Below are 17451 nucleotides of genomic sequence, written 5' to 3' on the forward strand. Positions count from 1 at the left end.
TTTTCGAGGAGCTAGCTAGCATAGCTGGAAGTCAACCCCATTGCACCGTTAATCATGAGGAGATCCACATGCGTAGATGCGACGACGACTAGCTTATTAGCTAACCGACTAGCTTAGTTTTGTCAGCAGTTGATCTGCACACGCAATTCTTTATATACTCTCTCTCGCTGTCTCTCTCTTTGTTAGTTTGTGTGTGTGTACGCGGCTCGATTGGCCGTTGCACACACAAGGTCAACGCTGCAAACCTCACATGCGGACGATGAACCAAGAAGGTTGATCATGTGCCGAAAGATAGTCTATGCATCCTAGTGGCACATATACATATGGTAATGATGACCGGGGAAAGGAGATTACATGTGTCCCTCTGGCGTGTGGTCCTGGTGAAGCTTCCATTGCTGCCACCACTTGCCACTCGACCAATTGCTTAACCATCAAAAGAAGTAGGAGTATCTCAGAAGAGAGGAAGGGGAGTAGGATTAGTGGTGATGGATGCGTGGCTTATGTAAGTATGTTGATAGATGGCTACTTAAGCAAAGATATTGTTGCTTCATGGGCAAAAGTGGTGATGTGCGGGTTAGACAGCCTACCCTTGTGACGTTGACTTGCAAGGCCGGGCCATAAAGTAATCAAGGCGATCGGTGGCATATCCTGGTGTATCGCCGCTGCACGGCCCCCCTCGATCTCGCTTGTCGTCGGTCGATCGCCACCGTCCAGGCGTGCTTCCAACGCCAAACAGAAGATGTCTTGTCTCAAGTCCGATCCAGATGAAATCAGGTCGTGAAGGAGACGGAGCAAGGATAATGGAGCGAGCAATATCCATGGCCTCGCCTGGCAGGCATGCCTTTTCTTTTCATTGTCATCGCTCTCAGCTTTTGTCACGGGTGATTTGCTGCGCGATCGATGTTACTAGGCGCTTGACATCTGATCCGAAATGTGCCCGTGAATGCACGGTGCACACCAACGAGTAATCAACGTCGATGGATCGCCTGAAGAAATCAGTGGAAACGGCTTGCTAATGGCAGTGTTGTTACACTTGAGTGACGTCTGATCCGAATTTGCCCGTATGCATTGCATGCATGCATGCCTGGTGCACCAACTAGCTAGCAGCCGCTGATTACGTACCGTGGATCAAGCCAGTGCCAAAAATGCATGGACACACGCATGAACATTCATTCGAGCTAGATTGCACGAACAAATCAATGGAATAATGGCAGAGTTCATCCAAAAACTACTAGCAGTCTCCTACGGGCTGTACATTGCTTGCATGAACACAAAACAGTAATCAAACCATCCTCGGCTACATTAGGCAGGCAGGCAAGCGGGGAGTTCAATCAACAGCAAAAGCATCGATCACGTACGAACCGGCCGATTGAGATCGTGTGTGTCATGGACGGACTCATGGGTCGAGGTGAATGGGCAGCACCGTGCTCCGCGAGCTCCGCCCGAGCCCGAACGACGACATAAGCCGCCGGAACCGCCCGCTCGTCTCGCCGACGCCGGCTTGGGTGGCGGCCGCACTGTTGCTGCTGCCGGCCACGTCGGCATGGCTCGGCAGCTCGGCCTCCTTCCGCGGCTTCCGTCCGCGATCGCCCGGCAAGAAGTCCATGGACAAGGACCGCCTGATGGGCTCCTGCACGGCGACGCCCTGCTTGGGAAACCGGCACGAGCCCCCCGCGTAGGCCATATTCCTCGAGGGGGCTGCGTCGATCCAGGCGGCGAACGCGTCGTGGTCGTCGCAGCAGGCTTTGCCCGAGGGGGGCGCGGCGGCCGAGCCGGTGACCTCGGTCCGGCAGAGCGGGCAGCTGACGTTGTGGTGGAGCCAGGTGTCGATGCAGTCGATGTGGAAGGCGTGGGAGCAGGCGGGCAGCATCTTCAGCCGCTCCCCGGGCTCGAACTCGGAGAGGCACACGGCGCACTCGAGCGCCTTCCCGGCCGGGCGGTACCGGACGACGGGGAGCGCGGCGACGACGTCCGGGTCGACCCCGCCGGGCAGCTGGTCGGCGTCGTGGTCGGTGAAGAAGACGGCGGAGACGCGGTCCACGAGCTCGTCGCGGCGGGTGCGCGGGAGCAGGCTGGCGCCGCTGGCGCGGAGCCAGCAGCGGACGACGAGCAAGTAGTAGCTGACGAGGATGACGGAGGTGACCATGAAGCCGATGGCGATGACGATCGCGATGGGGAACGCCGCCGACGGGCTGACGTACGGCGGCGGCGCCGCCCCTGGCGCGTCCGCCACGCCCGCCAACGCCGCGTCCATGGCCGACGGACGGATGGATCGGTCAATGGCTCGCTCTGCACACCCGCGCGCAGCTCGCTCGCTCCGAAATGGAGCAAGTTAAGAAATAGGAGGAGGCGTTGAAATGGGGAGGAGGATGGCAGGCAGGAGGCGTCAGGCTGGGGCGTGGAGGTGGCGAGTGATCCAAGGAATGAAGCGAGGCGACCTGCAGGTTGTATGCAGGAAGCGAGCGAGGCAACTGGGCGGAGCGTGGTCGACGTCGCGCGCGTCGGCTGATAGAAAAATGGCCAACTCGCCGCCAGGCCAGGAGCTGACTCTCGCGAGTGGCAAAGAGAAGCATCCTGCGCGCGGGCGCGGTAGTCCAGTGCCGGTTCGCGAATATGTCTATCCCCAACCGGTTAGACGCACAACTCCAATCCCTGTCGTTGCTACTTCATGTGGATGTGCCCTGTATGGTACTTCTCCCTCTCTCTTCCACTGCACACACACTGAACACATGCATGTCTTACATCAACACATGCATGCCTACTTTATCTTTCCTCTGTCCTCTAACTCCATCACTTTTTATTTTCTTTTGACAATTTATATGGCTCATATCTTTAAAACCAAAATTGCGTTTTTGATCCTTTTTACATATTTGAACTCGTGACACCAAGCCCTTTAGAACAAGACCAGTCTTGGATACATTTGAAACACATTTTTGTTTCAAACAGTGAAGAACTTTCTGAATAGTTGGTTTGCACTTCGTAAGAAATATGAAAGAACTTTGCTAGAATTTTTATCTAAATCCAAAGAACTTTGTTAACATGGTCTCCGAACTTTGCCATAAAAATTAAAAGAACTTTGTATACACAGCATGATTTTTGCTTTGTGGTGAGTTAAAAAAAGGAATCTTCAAAATATTAATTTTTATGTCAGATTTTAATTAGTATCCATGTAGTTTACGGGCACAACTAAAAAGAATTGCAGTCTACCATGCCGTCCCAAAACCTGATGAATGCAGCGACTTGTGACAAAAAATAGAATACTATACCATACATTGCATGGCTGACACAGTGGTGGCCCACATCGATTGGATATCACATAAGATGAGCGGCAGGGATTCGCGTTGCGCGCGCAAGGCGTTAGGAAAAATCCACGTTCGCCGGTTCGCGACGGCAACGGCATGGCGCCAGGTCAACCCGCCACCGGCCGGTGCGCGTACTGTACCGGCGCGTGCGCGGCTGCATCGTTTTCGCGACGACGACCCGGCGCGCGTACTGTGCGCCTGTATTCCGAACTCGGTTTGTCCGGCTCGACGAATTAGTCAATCGCGCCGCTCGTACCGTGTCGTCAAGGCAGATAGATATTTCAAAAGAAACATCGGTTACCTAATCGGAGTAGTTTATGTGGACGTTACCAATCGTTAGTTCGAAACCGCTCCTCTTGTTGTTTATGTATCCGTCGAGCGAACCAACGCATTGTAAATGGGAAAAACCTGATTATATTGGTGAAAACAAAATGGTGGTTCGCGACGAGGTCTTCATTTTAATTGTGAGGGTCGAGTCCAGCTTAGCCGAAGATATTCAAAATACTGTTCGTCTTCAGAAACTAAGATCCTTGCATCTTTAACTGATGTCCGCCGGATATAAGTCCCTAATCAATCGGCAACTGATGATGCTGTCGACCTGGACAGACGTCGAATGGTTCTGGAAAGACATGCCAGCAACTTCAGTTCAGTACACGACACGACGGTCTGTATGGCATGGCTCTCAACTTGTTTCGAAATATTCTAGTCACCACCGGAATCTCTGTGATTTCAGCGACTTTGGCTTGCATTTCGTCCAAAGGATCCAAGGATTCACTTGAAATTGAACATATTTTTATTTTAATCTAAAAACTATAAAGAAGTATATAAATCACCCCCAAATTCACCCCAATGGAACCGTGTCCTGTTGAAGTCAGTTTTTGTACTATAATTTTTGCCCTCATTTCTATAAAATCAAATAAATTACCCCCTTGAGTGGTTTGAAGCTAACATGTCCAATTTTGGGCGGTTTTGACCCGTGTTTACATCGTTGAATCCCCTCTCCTTTCCCCAAGTTCGGTTCTGGTCCGAGAACATCTTGTACACCTCCATTTGGAACACCGACTTGGATTGCGCCCCGTTCATGGACTTGGGTAGGATGGTTTTTGAGCCCAAGACCGTAGAACAATTATTCTACGGTATTTTCATTAATATAAAAGAATATTTACAAAAGAACAGTACAATATGTAAATTACCCAATACCAACTCTAGGTATCATTAGATCAAATTATAGGTTCAATTTTATCCAATTACCAAAAGAATCCCACATTTTTTTCCCCCAGGGTGGCAGTCCTGGTAATAAGAGCATCTCCAGCCGTTCGGTCCCCCAGGGCGACGAAAAGCCGCCTGGGGACGAACCGACGCAAGATTGGCGCGTGGGGGCGACTCCGTTCCCAGTCGTCGTCCACCAGGTCGTCGTCAATATCGTGCGAGCACGGTGATACTTCGTACAATTTTGTGCAAACTCGGCGATCTGACACGAACCGGACGAAATTTCATTGAAATTTGTAAAAAAAGATAAAACATGCAAACCACGCCTACTACTACGTAAACTACGCCTAGCCATTGCGCCGCGTCCACCGCCCGCCGTCTACATGCCGAGAAGCCTGTAGAAACGGATTTTGTCGCCGCGGTCGTCGTCATCGTTGTCGCCGTCGTTGCGCGCCCTGCCGGAGCCGCCGCCGTCCCTACTGCACCCCTGCCTAGGGTCGCCGACGCGCGGTGGGGCGCTGGACGATCTGGCCTCGTCCTCGTCATCGCTGTCGAGGACGATGAAGTCGCCCTCCTCGCGCCCGCGACGCCAGGCCAGGAGCTCCGCGTATGCCAGGCGCTGGCAGTGCACCTTCTCACAGACGTAGTCCTCCTTCACCCATTTTAGGGTGGCCTCGTCGTCAGGGGCCACCATGTCGACGTGCTCCGGCTTCACGGGGTGCAGGCCCGGCTCGGGCTTCGGCCGGACCAGGCGAAGGAAGCGCGGGGAGGGGCGGGCACCCTCGTTGATGAGGAGGGCGCCGCTGCGGTGTCTCCTCCGACTCTGGCTTGACGGGGCGGAGAGCCGGCAAGCCGGAGCCCGACGACGAGGACATCGGCTCCATTTGCCGCGGCGTCCAGGAGATGCCACGGCGGCGGGAGAAGGACGGCCACGCCGGGAACTCGAGGCGCGGCACGTTGCCGGTCTCGATGTGGTCGAGGACGGCCTCGAGGGTGTGTCCTGGCACGCCACACCACTCGCGTCGCGCTTCGGCGTTGAGGCGGCCGCGGGGGATGATGCCGTTGACGGAGGCGATATGCTCTTGGCGGTAGCACTCGAAGTACATCGTCCACAGTGTTTCGCTGTCTGCGGCGTACCTTAGCTCGTTCCGCTGCTCCTCCGTCAGGGACGAGCGGATGCGGGCGATCTCGGCCCGCCGTGCCGCCCCTTTGGGCACCGGGACGCCGCCGGCACTCAGCCTCCACGCCCCCGACACACGCATGTCTAGGGGCACCGGATACTCGGCCTCGTAGAGGAGGCGCGCCTCCGGCTCTTGGAGATGGCGGCGTTCACCGCCGCGGCGTCGCCTGGAAACCTCTCGGCCATTTCTCATCTGCGGGAAAGGAGAAGAGTGTTGCTTTGCGCGGCGGATGCGTGGGGGGATGTGAGTTGTGGCGTTCACCGGCGGGGTGGTCACCTTTTATAGACGCAGCAGGGCGGCGAGAGGCTGCATGCTGGGCGACGCATGGTGGGAGTGAGAGTGACGCGCGTCAACGGCGCCTTCACTGCGCTGCCCGTGAGGCATCAATGGAGGCTGACCGGCGCGACAGCGCGACAGCCTTAGCATTTATTCCCGCGGGAACCGAGGCGATGAGGGCGACGAAGCGGCGTCTCGCTGACTCGGCGGGCCCATCCTCGTTCGCGCCAAAATCGCGTTCCCCGGCGTCCCCAGGTGCTCCCCAGCGCGCCGAATTCGGCCATGGTCGGCCGGCGCCAATTTCATCCCAAACCGGCAAAAAATGGGCTCCTGGGGTGCGACTGGGCCAATTTTTGGGCCCCGGCGCGAAGAAATCGTCTGTGGGGGCCGTGTTGGGGGCTCGGCTAGAGATGCTCTAAGCTTCCCAAATGATCTTAATCCGGGGGCATTCTCTTTGTTGAAGAACCTATGGAGGAATTTCACGAGTAGGGCCTGATTATGAGTGTGGACATCCAAGACACCCAATCCACCTTGTGCTTTAGGTTGACATACTTTGTTCCATGAAATCATAACTGATCCCCTCTCTTGTGTACCAAACTTTCTCCAGAAGCAATTCATGAGATAAGAGTTTGTTTGCTTGACTACTGTCTTGAGAATCCATAGAGTGCACATGAAGAACATAGGCATGCTTGAGAAAACTGACTTGATGAGGGTGAGCTTGTCTCCAGTGGATAGAAGGATGGAGCACCCAAGTAGCCTATTTTCATTTCTCTTCAACATAGGCATATAATCTTCTACTCTTGGTTTAGTGTAGCATAGTGGTAATCCCAAATATTTATGAGGAAGTGTGCCTATTTTGCAGCCCAAAAGTTGTGACAGTTCAGTCATCTTATCCATAGGAGTGTTGATGGCAATGAGAGTTGATTTGGAGTATTTGGCTTTGATACCTGTGTAGGCAGCATAGTGGAGCAATAGGTTTTTGATGTGCTCAAGTTGTCTTCTGTCAGCTTTAGCAACAAGGATGGTGTCATCAGCATACTGTATTATGGGGTAATCAGTACAGGATTGATGAACAAGTGGTGTTTGGATCATGTTGTTGAGCATGGCTTCATTCATCATGGTTTGTAGGACATCAGCAACAATCACAAATATTAGAGGTGAAAGTGGATCACCTTGTCTGACACCCTTTTTGCACAAAAATTGCTTTCTTGGTACACCATTCAGCAGAAGATAGGAAAATCCAGTCCCATAGATCATTTTGATCCATTGGATCCATTTGGGTCGAAAGCCTTTTGTCTGCATAATCTGGATGATGGTATCATGATTTAACATATCAAATGCTTTCTCAAAGTCCAGTTTTATAAGACCAACTCAGTTTTGCTTTGAAAGCATTGGTGAATGTACTCATATGACCATGCAAGACAATCATGGATGCATATGTTGTTCACAAACCCATATTGATTGGTGTGGACCATTTTGAGGATAACTTTTTGGAGCCTGTTTGCCAGTAGCTTGATGATGATTTTAAGTGTGCAATTTAGGAGGGAGATAGGTCTGAAGTCTACAGGGCTAGTGGTAGCATCAACTTTGGGGATCAAGTTTATGAAAGAGTAGTTGATGCTTTGGATATTAACATTACCAGAGTGGAAATCATGTATGAGTTTGTAAAAATCAGTAGCAATGATATCCCAGCAATGCTTGAGGAATGCTGCATTAAAACCATCTGGCCCTGGAGACTTTTCAGAAGGCATCTGCATAACCACCTTGTCAATTTCTTCCTTTGTGAAAGGGGCTTCCAATTTAGATAGATCTCCTAGAGATAGCAGAAGATTATCCAGTTGTAGGGGGTTGTCTGTGGGGGAGCTGGTACCCAATCTCTCTTTGAATTCTCTGAACAGGACATCAACTTTGGCTTGATGTTCATAGTGCTCTTGACCTGTTTCATCTTTGAGCATAGCAATACAATTATTCCTCAATTTTATTGTGGCTTTGGCTTGAAAATATTTGGTGTTGGCCTCCCCCATCTGCACATGTTTGATAGTTGCTCTTTGTTTCCAATAAATTCTTTGGTGTTCCAGTAGCATTGCTAGGTGATCTTGAGAACCTCCCTTCCATTTGATTCCTCAAAGGATAATGGCCTGAAGTCCTCAAAAAAGTCATAGCATAGGATTAGGAAATTGGTATCTGCAATGATTTTCCTCAGATCAGATATTTGCCTAGACCAAATTTTCAGTCCTTTTCTCAATCTTTTGAATTTGGCAGCTATGGTTTTTGCACTATCACTTTCATTCACTGGTTGAGACCAGATGGATTTGACAACATCCTTGAATTGGGAATGTTGTAGCCAAAAAATTTCAAACCTAAAGATCTTAGTTCTTGGAATAGAGGAGCCAATTTTGATGTTGATGGGAACATGATCAGATGTAGTTTTAGCCAAAGGGTAGGAGAAAGTGGCTTGGGTAGGATGTGGTGGCTTTCCTATAGCGGTGTTAGATCTAGCAGATGCACGTGTGGTCGAGCCGTGTCGGCGGTTGTAGTTGAGCACCTTGGAGAAGCCGAGGCTCTTGTAGTATTGCCCATGCGAGCCATAAAGGCAGCCTCTGCATCCATCTCCCGCCGGTACACACCTCTCATGACGCTCATAAACTCATCGTGCTGCCACCCACAACATCTCCCATCCGCCAAGCTGACCAAGCGGCATGTTGTTCTCGAGTGTGATCAATGACAGGTACGTGATCTCATGCATATCCAACACATCTTAGGTGATCACAAGGTCGTCCATCGCGCGGAGGTAGATGCCATCAACGGTGCTTCCGGCTGACAACAAGTTGGATGCCGACCAACATTTTGGTGTGATGCTTGGGGAAAAGAGAAGGGGGTCACCGATCTAAACACTAGTTAAAACCACCCAATAATTGACATGTTAGCTTCAAAATCAATCAAGGAGGTGATTTATACGGTTTTATAGATTTGAGAGTAAAAATTGTACCAAAATTGAATTCAGGAGGATATGACCCTACTGAGATGGATGTGAGGGTGACTTATATACTTCTTTCTTGCAAATATTCTGAAATTTATTTGAATTCTTGTGTACTACTAAAATGAGTGAATTATTTCTCCCAAAAGTAAATATTTTGGTGTCTATTGACATTATTGAAATTCAGTAATTTCATTAGTTTGTCTACCAAGGAGTACAAAGTTATGGCGGACTGGCTCCTTGGAGTTTGTTATTCAAAAAACCGGAAAATGATGTTTTCAACTTTTTTTTTGAAAATTCAGTGAAAACTTATACATATTTGCCACCAATCTGTGATTTTTCATTCAAAAAACATTATGATTAAAAGCCACACACAAAAACAATGGCCCAACAAAAGACTGTCCCATTTTCACGTACATATTCGTCTACACCATGTATGAAAGTATATTGCATGAGTTATTTTTCAAATGTGTTATACATGTATTTCTATATGTACAATTTTTTAAATATTTTTTGTTGGGCTGTGAAAATATGGTACTCCCTCCGTCCGGAAATCCTTGTCCTAGAAATGGATGTAATTTCTAGGACAAGTATTTCCGGACGGAGAGAGTATTTTGAAACCTGCCTCCATTTCTCAATTTCGGTTTAACAAGGTACTTTTGTACAGCCATTTTATTAGAAATATATATAGTCTGTCCTGGGCCCTTCTGGGCTTCAGGTGGGCCCTCACTCAACTTGCTCCTAGTTTTTTCTGGAGACGGGCTGCTTCTTCCGCCCTTCGTCAGTGTCTTTCTTTAATGGGTTCTTTTTTTTTCTGACTGAGATTTTGTAATGGGTTTTTGTTCATTCCGGTTCAGTTTTTGGCGAACAATCAATGAACCCGGCCAACTTGGACATGAGGTCCATGTGAACAGCATTTCACTCGCAGCCTAGAACGGCGCGGCGCAAAAAACAAGCGGAAAGGTTGCACCTCTCCAGCTCCAGTCCAGCAGCGCGCCCATACTATACTGGTACTAGTAGAACGCCCGTGCGTTGCAACGGGCTGTCTTGGCAACTTCTTTTTTAACTTTAAGCGCTCTCATTTTCTTCCTTTCTTTCTTCCTCCAAATAAAAATGCTTCTTGGAATGATACGTGAATAAAAAAATTTACAATCATACTAAAATATCAAGAGATAAAAACATATTTATCAAAGAACATTTCTGCAACATATCGGGCATGAAAGTTATGATGCCTGACAAATTGGAAACAAACTTATGGTGACTTACCACCAAATCTCATTAATATTTCAGAACACAGTTATCCTATCAAAAGTAACTTGCTGATTCTGAAATTCCCCTGAGGTGGCCACCTTCATCGACTATTTTGTAACAAACCTACCCTTGTAATTTCTATTTTCACCCTTTAGCCAGAATGGCTATGTAATCCCACTCATGTGTAAATATCCGCCATTTTTTGGGTTTCATATATAAACAATAGGAGCCTCTCCTGCTACCCCCATTGCTCAAAACAAAAAATAGTTATCCTACTGACGTGTACATGCAAGATCTCTCTCCCCCTTCCTCCCTACCTCGATCTCTCCTCTCTCTCTCTCCCTCACTCTTTCTCAATCTTTTTAGTAAGCACCTCCGCCTTATACCCAAGGGCAATGTGCATGTCACCATCCCATTGCTCCTTTCGCTTCTTCCTCATCACGCATCACATAGTCCTCATGAGACAACAACAAAGCATTCACTCGTTAAGCCAATATGGAGTGCATTATCAAGCGTAGCTTTCCTATTGATAGAAACCAGAGGAAGATGATATACATGCCATTTATAGGATCCAAATGATACAGTAGTTATCATAAATTAGTTGTTGCGTTAATATTCTTTCATGAAACATACTCCCTCCGTCCGGAATTATTGTAGGAGAAAGATGTGCCTAGACATATTATAGTTCTAGATACATATTCTTTTGTCCATTTATGCGACAAGTATTTCCAAATGGAGGGTACAAAATACTTTGCATCTTTGGAACTCACAGCTAATTAGCCCACGACACCTGTGGATCTCAGGCTTGATTCATCTGAAGACCGCATCCAAACTCACATTTTTGTTAAAAAAATGAATTGAGCTCCCATAGATTAAAAGTGGCTCTAGATGTTGGGATCACCATTGAGTTTTTCTTTCTATGTCGGCTGGAAAGGGAGATGACCATCTGAGATTGAAGAGTTCTTGAGATCAATAAGCTGCCTGATTAAATCAACCTTAGCAGCTAACAGACGCATCCAAGAAACTTGAAATATACTTCTTTGCCACGGGGCAAGATAATGGACTCGGGCTCACAAGAAAAGCTGGCATGCGTGCTGATTTCGAAGCCTCTGCACTGCAATTAGAAAGATGCATCATCTAACAAAAAGATAAGAAATCATTGTCCTATCAAGCAATGTCAAAATTAATTCTAAAATAAATATAACTGAGAAATGGATAAAATAAACAAGGGTTGTTCTAATTATACTGCATTGTGTATGACAATGCGAAATAAGCTATTTGATCTATCATTGATTGATCGGATCAAAAGAGCCTCTCTCACTACCATATCAAATACTCCCTCCATCCCGAATTACTTGTCGCAGAAATGGCAGGAAAGGATATATATAAAACTAAAAATACATGTAGATACATCCATTTATTCAACACGTCATTCGGGACAGAAGGAGTGCAAACCAGCTTACTAAGACATTGATCCATAATTTATTCATTGCCATGATTCAAAACTATAAATACTGGACACACTATTTCATCACAAAAACAAAGGAAGTCATAGCTCGTACATCAGAATGGGCACAACAAGCCTACAAAAAAAATCCATCCTAGACTCTAAGACTTTTTCACTGAACCTATTGCTCTCATATCCTACGCAACTCCAAGGCCTAAACGGACTATAATACTCGGTACTAACTACAAACCATAGGGTAGCGGGAAAATCTACAGAATTGTAACCAGATGATTCATTGCGCACATCCGATATAAATGAAAGTGATGTACTGTGACCTTTTCTATGGATACTTGAACATAAAAGGTAAAAATGCAAGAGACTACTAATAGAGCTGCTGATGACACATCAAAGCTTGTTGACAGAACAAAATATTGCATTTTTTAATCGAAAATGTGGCCTTGGTTGGATCCTCCGAGCAAGTTTCCATATTCGAGACTAATGAAATTTTACGTTGCTCAGACTGGCAATAATTACAGTCTAATAGCGAGAACACCAGTAAAACCTACAGCAAAATGGTAGAAACACTCTTAAAATACTGCTACTAATAAACAAATGTTAAAAGCAGGGGTGCCACAATGATGGTTTTAACTAAAGAATAAAGAGCAGTAACATGAACTGGGGTAAGCCGACTCTAGAGACTTGTAATAGAGCTGCTGATGACACATCAAAGCCTGTTGATAGAATAGAATCTTGCATCTTATTTATAAAAAATGTGGCCTTGGTTGGATCCTCCGAGCAAGTTTCAATATTAAGACTAAGCAAGGAAGATTTACCAAGATCAGGCTGGCAACAATTACAGCCTACTATCGTGAACACCGCGAGAACCTCCATAAAAATGGTAGAAACACTTCAAAAATACTGCTACTAACTAAAAGAACGCTAAAAAGGAGGAGTGCCACACTGATTGTATTAACTAAAGAGTAAAGAGCAGTAAGTACAAGATGTTTAGTACAGTTACCTTTAAATAGACCGAACAATGTAGAATATTGGTCTTCAACCCACGCCCTTCATGCCCATTGATGCTGCAATATTACGATCGGGGACAAGTCAACATAAAGGGTGCAAGAAATATCCTCCCAAAAGTGAAGACGGAAACAGATGTGGTTACGTAAGTACCATGCATTCCTATTTTGCAGTTATCAGAACATCAGAACATCAGTGTTGATCTTTATCATCTTGTAAGGTGCCACGGTCATGCGTTGCCACGGAAAAAGAAAGTTATGAAAAATGTCAAAGTTTCTCTCCTCTTCCCTTCCTCGCACACACATGTCTGATTCATGGTACAAATTTATGTATCTGTTAGAGAAGAACAAAAACAAAGGATTCCCCTCACTTTATATCTCCTATACCTAAAATTGCTTTTAGGTGACTAAATTTGCCAATTCTATGCTCTAATAAACCAAATGAAAGAGAGGGCATATCAAGTGGAAACCTTGAGTTTCCCTTCAACAAAAGTTGGAGCCGTGAGCTAAATACAAGAACCTAAAGAGATAACCTTCAAAATGTTCTCACCGGGGAAAACCATCTAAAACAATCAACATACAGAGGTCATGGACTTGGAAGAAATCTGCAACAAATCAAGAGAGTCCGATAGAGATGTGAGAGCTCACCAACTTTTCTGACACACGAAATTGAAATATTCTTAGTCCGTAAATCAGTAAAGCAATTAAAGTGAAGCATAACATTCCAGCTCTACAAAATCACTCACAGTGGTGCATATACTCTCAGTTTTGATCATAATAAGCCAATAAAATGGATTTTGTTTCTTATTATACCATCTGAAAAGTTATTGTACAGAAATATTTAGTCAATTTTGTCCAGAAACTGTCAATACAGAACTGTTGAAATCAAATGTTATTACTTCACCAGCCTTCACTATCTTAGTTTCACAAAAAATGCAACCAACAGACCGAGAAATTAAGAGTCAGAAAATCGAACTAATGTAATGAGACAACATGTAATGGCACTGCATGTACAGTGAAGTTTGCCAAGCTTGCAGTGTGAGCGAAAAATGCTAATTGTTCCTTGTTGGTTTTAAGCAACAACGAAACTTGAGGCCTCAAAATACATTACATCAATGTAACACTATTTCAGTGGTCTCAAACCTATCGATGCATGCAGCTTGTTCTATGAAGAGTTTATGGCTCATGCCTCATGAGATTTAGAAGAAGAAATTATTATCATCTGTAGGTGCTAGCACTTTGCAGAAGGTACAACCTTAGAGGTTCACTGTCAAGTAAATTTGAAATTGCATAAACAGACCTGACAATACAACTCAACAGCCTTCAGGACATCAAACATAATTCATGGGGTTGGCATGGTTACCTAGTGAATGCAACTTTAGGAGGCGACGAGGTCGCCATGGGCAACGCCGTCCTCTTCCGTCTACTGGACACAGGGCCCATTGGCAAGGGGGCAGGCGAGGAGGCCAGGGAGGTATGCCCCAGGCCTGCGCCTAGTGCCTCTGTCCTGTGCTCCGGCAACGCCAAGCTGCCTCAGCCCTCACCTGGCCAGGGATAAACTCCAACCCGGAAACAGAGTTGAAATATTTAAACTTGACAAAGGAAAAGAACTTGAATTGTTTGTAGGCCATAGGTTGGAATTTGGAGTATAGTACACACACTAATTATGCCCGGCAATGCCAAGCTGCCGCAGCCCCTTGCCTGACCAGGGATAAATTCCAACCCGAAAATAGAACTGAAATATTTAAACTTGATAAAGAAAAATAACTGGAGTTGTTTATAGACTATATAGGTTGGACTTTGAGGTACGATAGACATATTAATGTAGTAAGGCACGTGAGATGAGCAAAATTAAATATCTGCCAGGTACCATGTTTGCCATGAGGTATCAAGTCATTGCAACTTGAGCATGGTCATGTACAAGTTGTTCCTTGACGAGATGGAGAGCATGTCTACTGCACAACACATCAACAGATGGTAATGTAAGCTCTACTATCATTATTTTCTTTGATTTCTGAATATTTTCATGTAGTAGAAGCAAAATCAAGAATGAAATATCAAGGATAAGAACCAAACCTCTTCAGAAATCAAGTTTGCTGCATCCTCGTGGAAAATTTTAAAAACCAAGCATAAGACCTTGGGAGTTGCAGGGGCTTGAGAGATTTGCATTCCAACCTATTCAAATAACAGCAGTAATTAAGAGATGGAGAATGCCGCAATGCTAATAGTCTATTTAATAAATATAATTGAAAAGAGCATGTCTGCAAAACCCAAAAGGAATTTGCAACTTTTCCCGGATGGTCTCAGTAGGGGCAATAGGTACTCTTCAAGGTTACTGCTGAACACAACAGATTCCATCAGCTTCCTTTCATCTCACAGAACTAATCAACTTTAATATCTAGCACAACCTTCCCACTTAGCGCTTTTTGCTCAACATTTGAGAACGACAAAAGAACAATTGGAAGAGTTATTTTAAGATTCCAAAACAGAAAACAGGCTATGGTTCAAGACATGTGGTGTGTGACATTATTCTTTACCTTTATATAAGATTGTCTTGTGTGATGCTACAATGTGACTCTTTGACCAATGAGAATTTATTCAGCGTGACTGAATATAACCTATATATTTCCAGTTGTTATGAGCAACTTTTGATATATCGACAGCAAATCCTTAATTGTCACCTTCTGTTAAATTACAATTATTCAAGCCAATCTGCACTCCCCAGTCATTTTGGCCCGGATGTGAGAACTAAAAGTCCCAAATACAAACCTAGCCATGATAGTAAGAGCAAAGAGAACACGATGGAACTGCTCACCGAGCAAATTTGGGGAAAGCAGGTTGGGGGCCGGGCCACCTCCTCTGATGCCCTGCTCAGGCACCTTGTCGAGCACCAAGAGCCACTCGTTTGCCACGGACTGGTAGCATTGCTGCTCTCACAACCTAGAAGAAGAGCAGAACTCACGTTACACCCAACCACATGGTGAATTAAAGATAATGCGGAAAACTAATCCATCGGCAAGTTTCATGACTTGATCCTGCGCCTATTGGGAGGCCTTGATCTGCTCCTTGCTGCCCCTGTCGCCGCTAGCCGGTACTCCCCACGAATAAGTTTTAGCTTGGGCCGGCAGCGGCCAAAAGCAAAGGACCCAGGCTAGTCGCTGATTGAGGATACAGAGGCAGGGCAGTAAAGAAGTTTATTGGAACATGGAACTGGAAATAAAATCCGAAAATCATCTTCCGTGAAGGTAAATCCATCAACCAAGATTTTTTCACCATGCTATAGTTCATACAAGAAAAATCACAGGCACACACAAATATGGAATGAACGGGAATAAATTGAAAGGAGGGAATCTCACCTTAGAGAACCTATAGACAAATTGGGCGGCTGCTTGTGGTCGACGGGCATCGCGGTCGCGGCTGATAGGTGCCGCAACGGGGAAGAGACTTGGGCGGACGGGGCCGAGTAAAGGACACTGCGGTGAAGGAGGGCCGCCGGGAGGGGAGAGGTGGGCTGCCTGCGATCTCATACGGGGATTGACGATATGGAGGGGAGCGCGTCGGCGGAGCGATCTCATACGGAGGTGATGAATACTTTTGGCTGTCTAATCTCGTTCGCCGCGTCGCCAGCGGAGGAGGCGCCGGCAGTGGCGGTGTGGGATCTGGGATCTCAAGGGGATGGAGAGACGATGGCGGCGCAGCGATCTCGAGGGCATCGAGAGGCGACGGCGGCGGCGTTTAATCGAGGAGATCGGGAGCCAACGGCGGCGCCGCTTAATCGAGGGGATCGAGAGGACGGTGGCGGCGACGGGAGGGGATCGAGAGGACGGCGGCGGCGACGGGAGGGGATCGAGAGGAACCGCATTCCTCCTGCGGGGTGGTTCTACGGGATGGTTTTCTTGGGGTGCGTGCGTGGGATGGGGTGAGGTGGGGTGGGAGGTGATGAAAAAAATCTACAAAGGTTAACCTACGAAAAAACCCGGACGAAAGTGATGGAACGAAAATTGACCGGCGAAGACTACCAATTGCTCCATTAGAAATAGAGATGCATGCAACGGCTGCAACGCCTACGTTGAACAGTTTGAACAGGTAGAAAATTCAGACAACACATCACACTCACATGTCTGGTGGCACGTACGATAGTCGCCAAGAAAAACTATCCCCTGGGTCGGGCTAAACAAAAAATAATTAGAGCCTACGCAATTGAGTAGCTTTTGATTTAGCTACTAGTGCACCGTCAGATCTCCTCGGACAACCCACACGCATCTATTTTAAATCTTAAACTCATAGACATTCGACGAAAGGAACCCTCAACTCATACCGGTCGATTGCACCCTAAACTATGCAATATCGGTCTAAATCAAACCTTCGAATCATTTGGACGACGGAGATTGATGGGATTTCGCTGAGGGCGCTGCTGCGCACAGCCTCGTGGGCCAAGGAGTTCGCCGCACTGGGCCAGCCCATTTGTATATCTGGTCTGTTAAAAACAATTCTGTACACTGCTACAAAAGCTAGGGCACAGGCTGTAGCGCTTGAATAAATAAAAATTGCGAACCTAGCGCACAGGCTGTAGCGCTTTAATTAATAAAAATTACGAAGGGTTCGAACCTGAAACCGAATGCAACTGAAGAACTACTGCTAGCCAGTTGACCAAAGGGCTATCTGCTTTTCAGTGCAGCACAAACGTTTAAGAACTAACCCGGACGCACATCTGAACGTTTTTAAAATTATGAACACAAAACATTATTTTGAGAAAAAGCATGAACGTTGTATGAAACCGCGAACA

At 46.6% G+C, this 17451-nt stretch overlaps 1 protein-coding gene and 1 long non-coding RNA gene across 9 annotated transcripts; both read right to left on the reverse strand.

Annotated features, from left to right (window-relative positions):
* Positions 1-1220: 1220 nt before the first annotated feature.
* Positions 1221-2592, reverse strand: LOC119291795 (RING-H2 finger protein ATL1-like). The gene has a single exon (XM_037570602.1). The coding sequence runs from the start codon at positions 2252-2254 to the stop codon at positions 1397-1399; it is 858 nt and encodes a 285-aa protein (XP_037426499.1). The 5' UTR covers positions 2255-2592; the 3' UTR covers positions 1221-1396.
* An 8134-nt stretch (positions 2593-10726) lies between these two features.
* LOC119291796 lies at positions 10727-16573 on the reverse strand. 8 transcript variants are annotated; one of them, XR_005142643.1, is made up of 9 exons: positions 16022-16573; positions 15481-15605; positions 14742-14840; positions 14536-14620; positions 14029-14209; positions 13136-13270; positions 12820-12973; positions 12662-12725; positions 10727-11310 (listed from the first exon to the last, which is right to left on the reverse strand). It is a non-coding gene; the product is annotated as an uncharacterized LOC119291796 (long non-coding RNA). The 8 variants fall into 8 exon arrangements; XR_005142647.1 differs by having other exon boundaries at positions 14029-14617; XR_005142646.1 differs by having other exon boundaries at positions 13136-13228; positions 14029-14620.
* Between the last annotated feature and the right edge of the window lie 878 nt (positions 16574-17451).

The sequence above is a fragment of the Triticum dicoccoides genome, chromosome 4B (genome assembly GCF_002162155.2).
Source record: "Triticum dicoccoides isolate Atlit2015 ecotype Zavitan chromosome 4B, WEW_v2.0, whole genome shotgun sequence".
NCBI lineage: Eukaryota > Viridiplantae > Streptophyta > Magnoliopsida > Poales > Poaceae > Triticum > Triticum dicoccoides.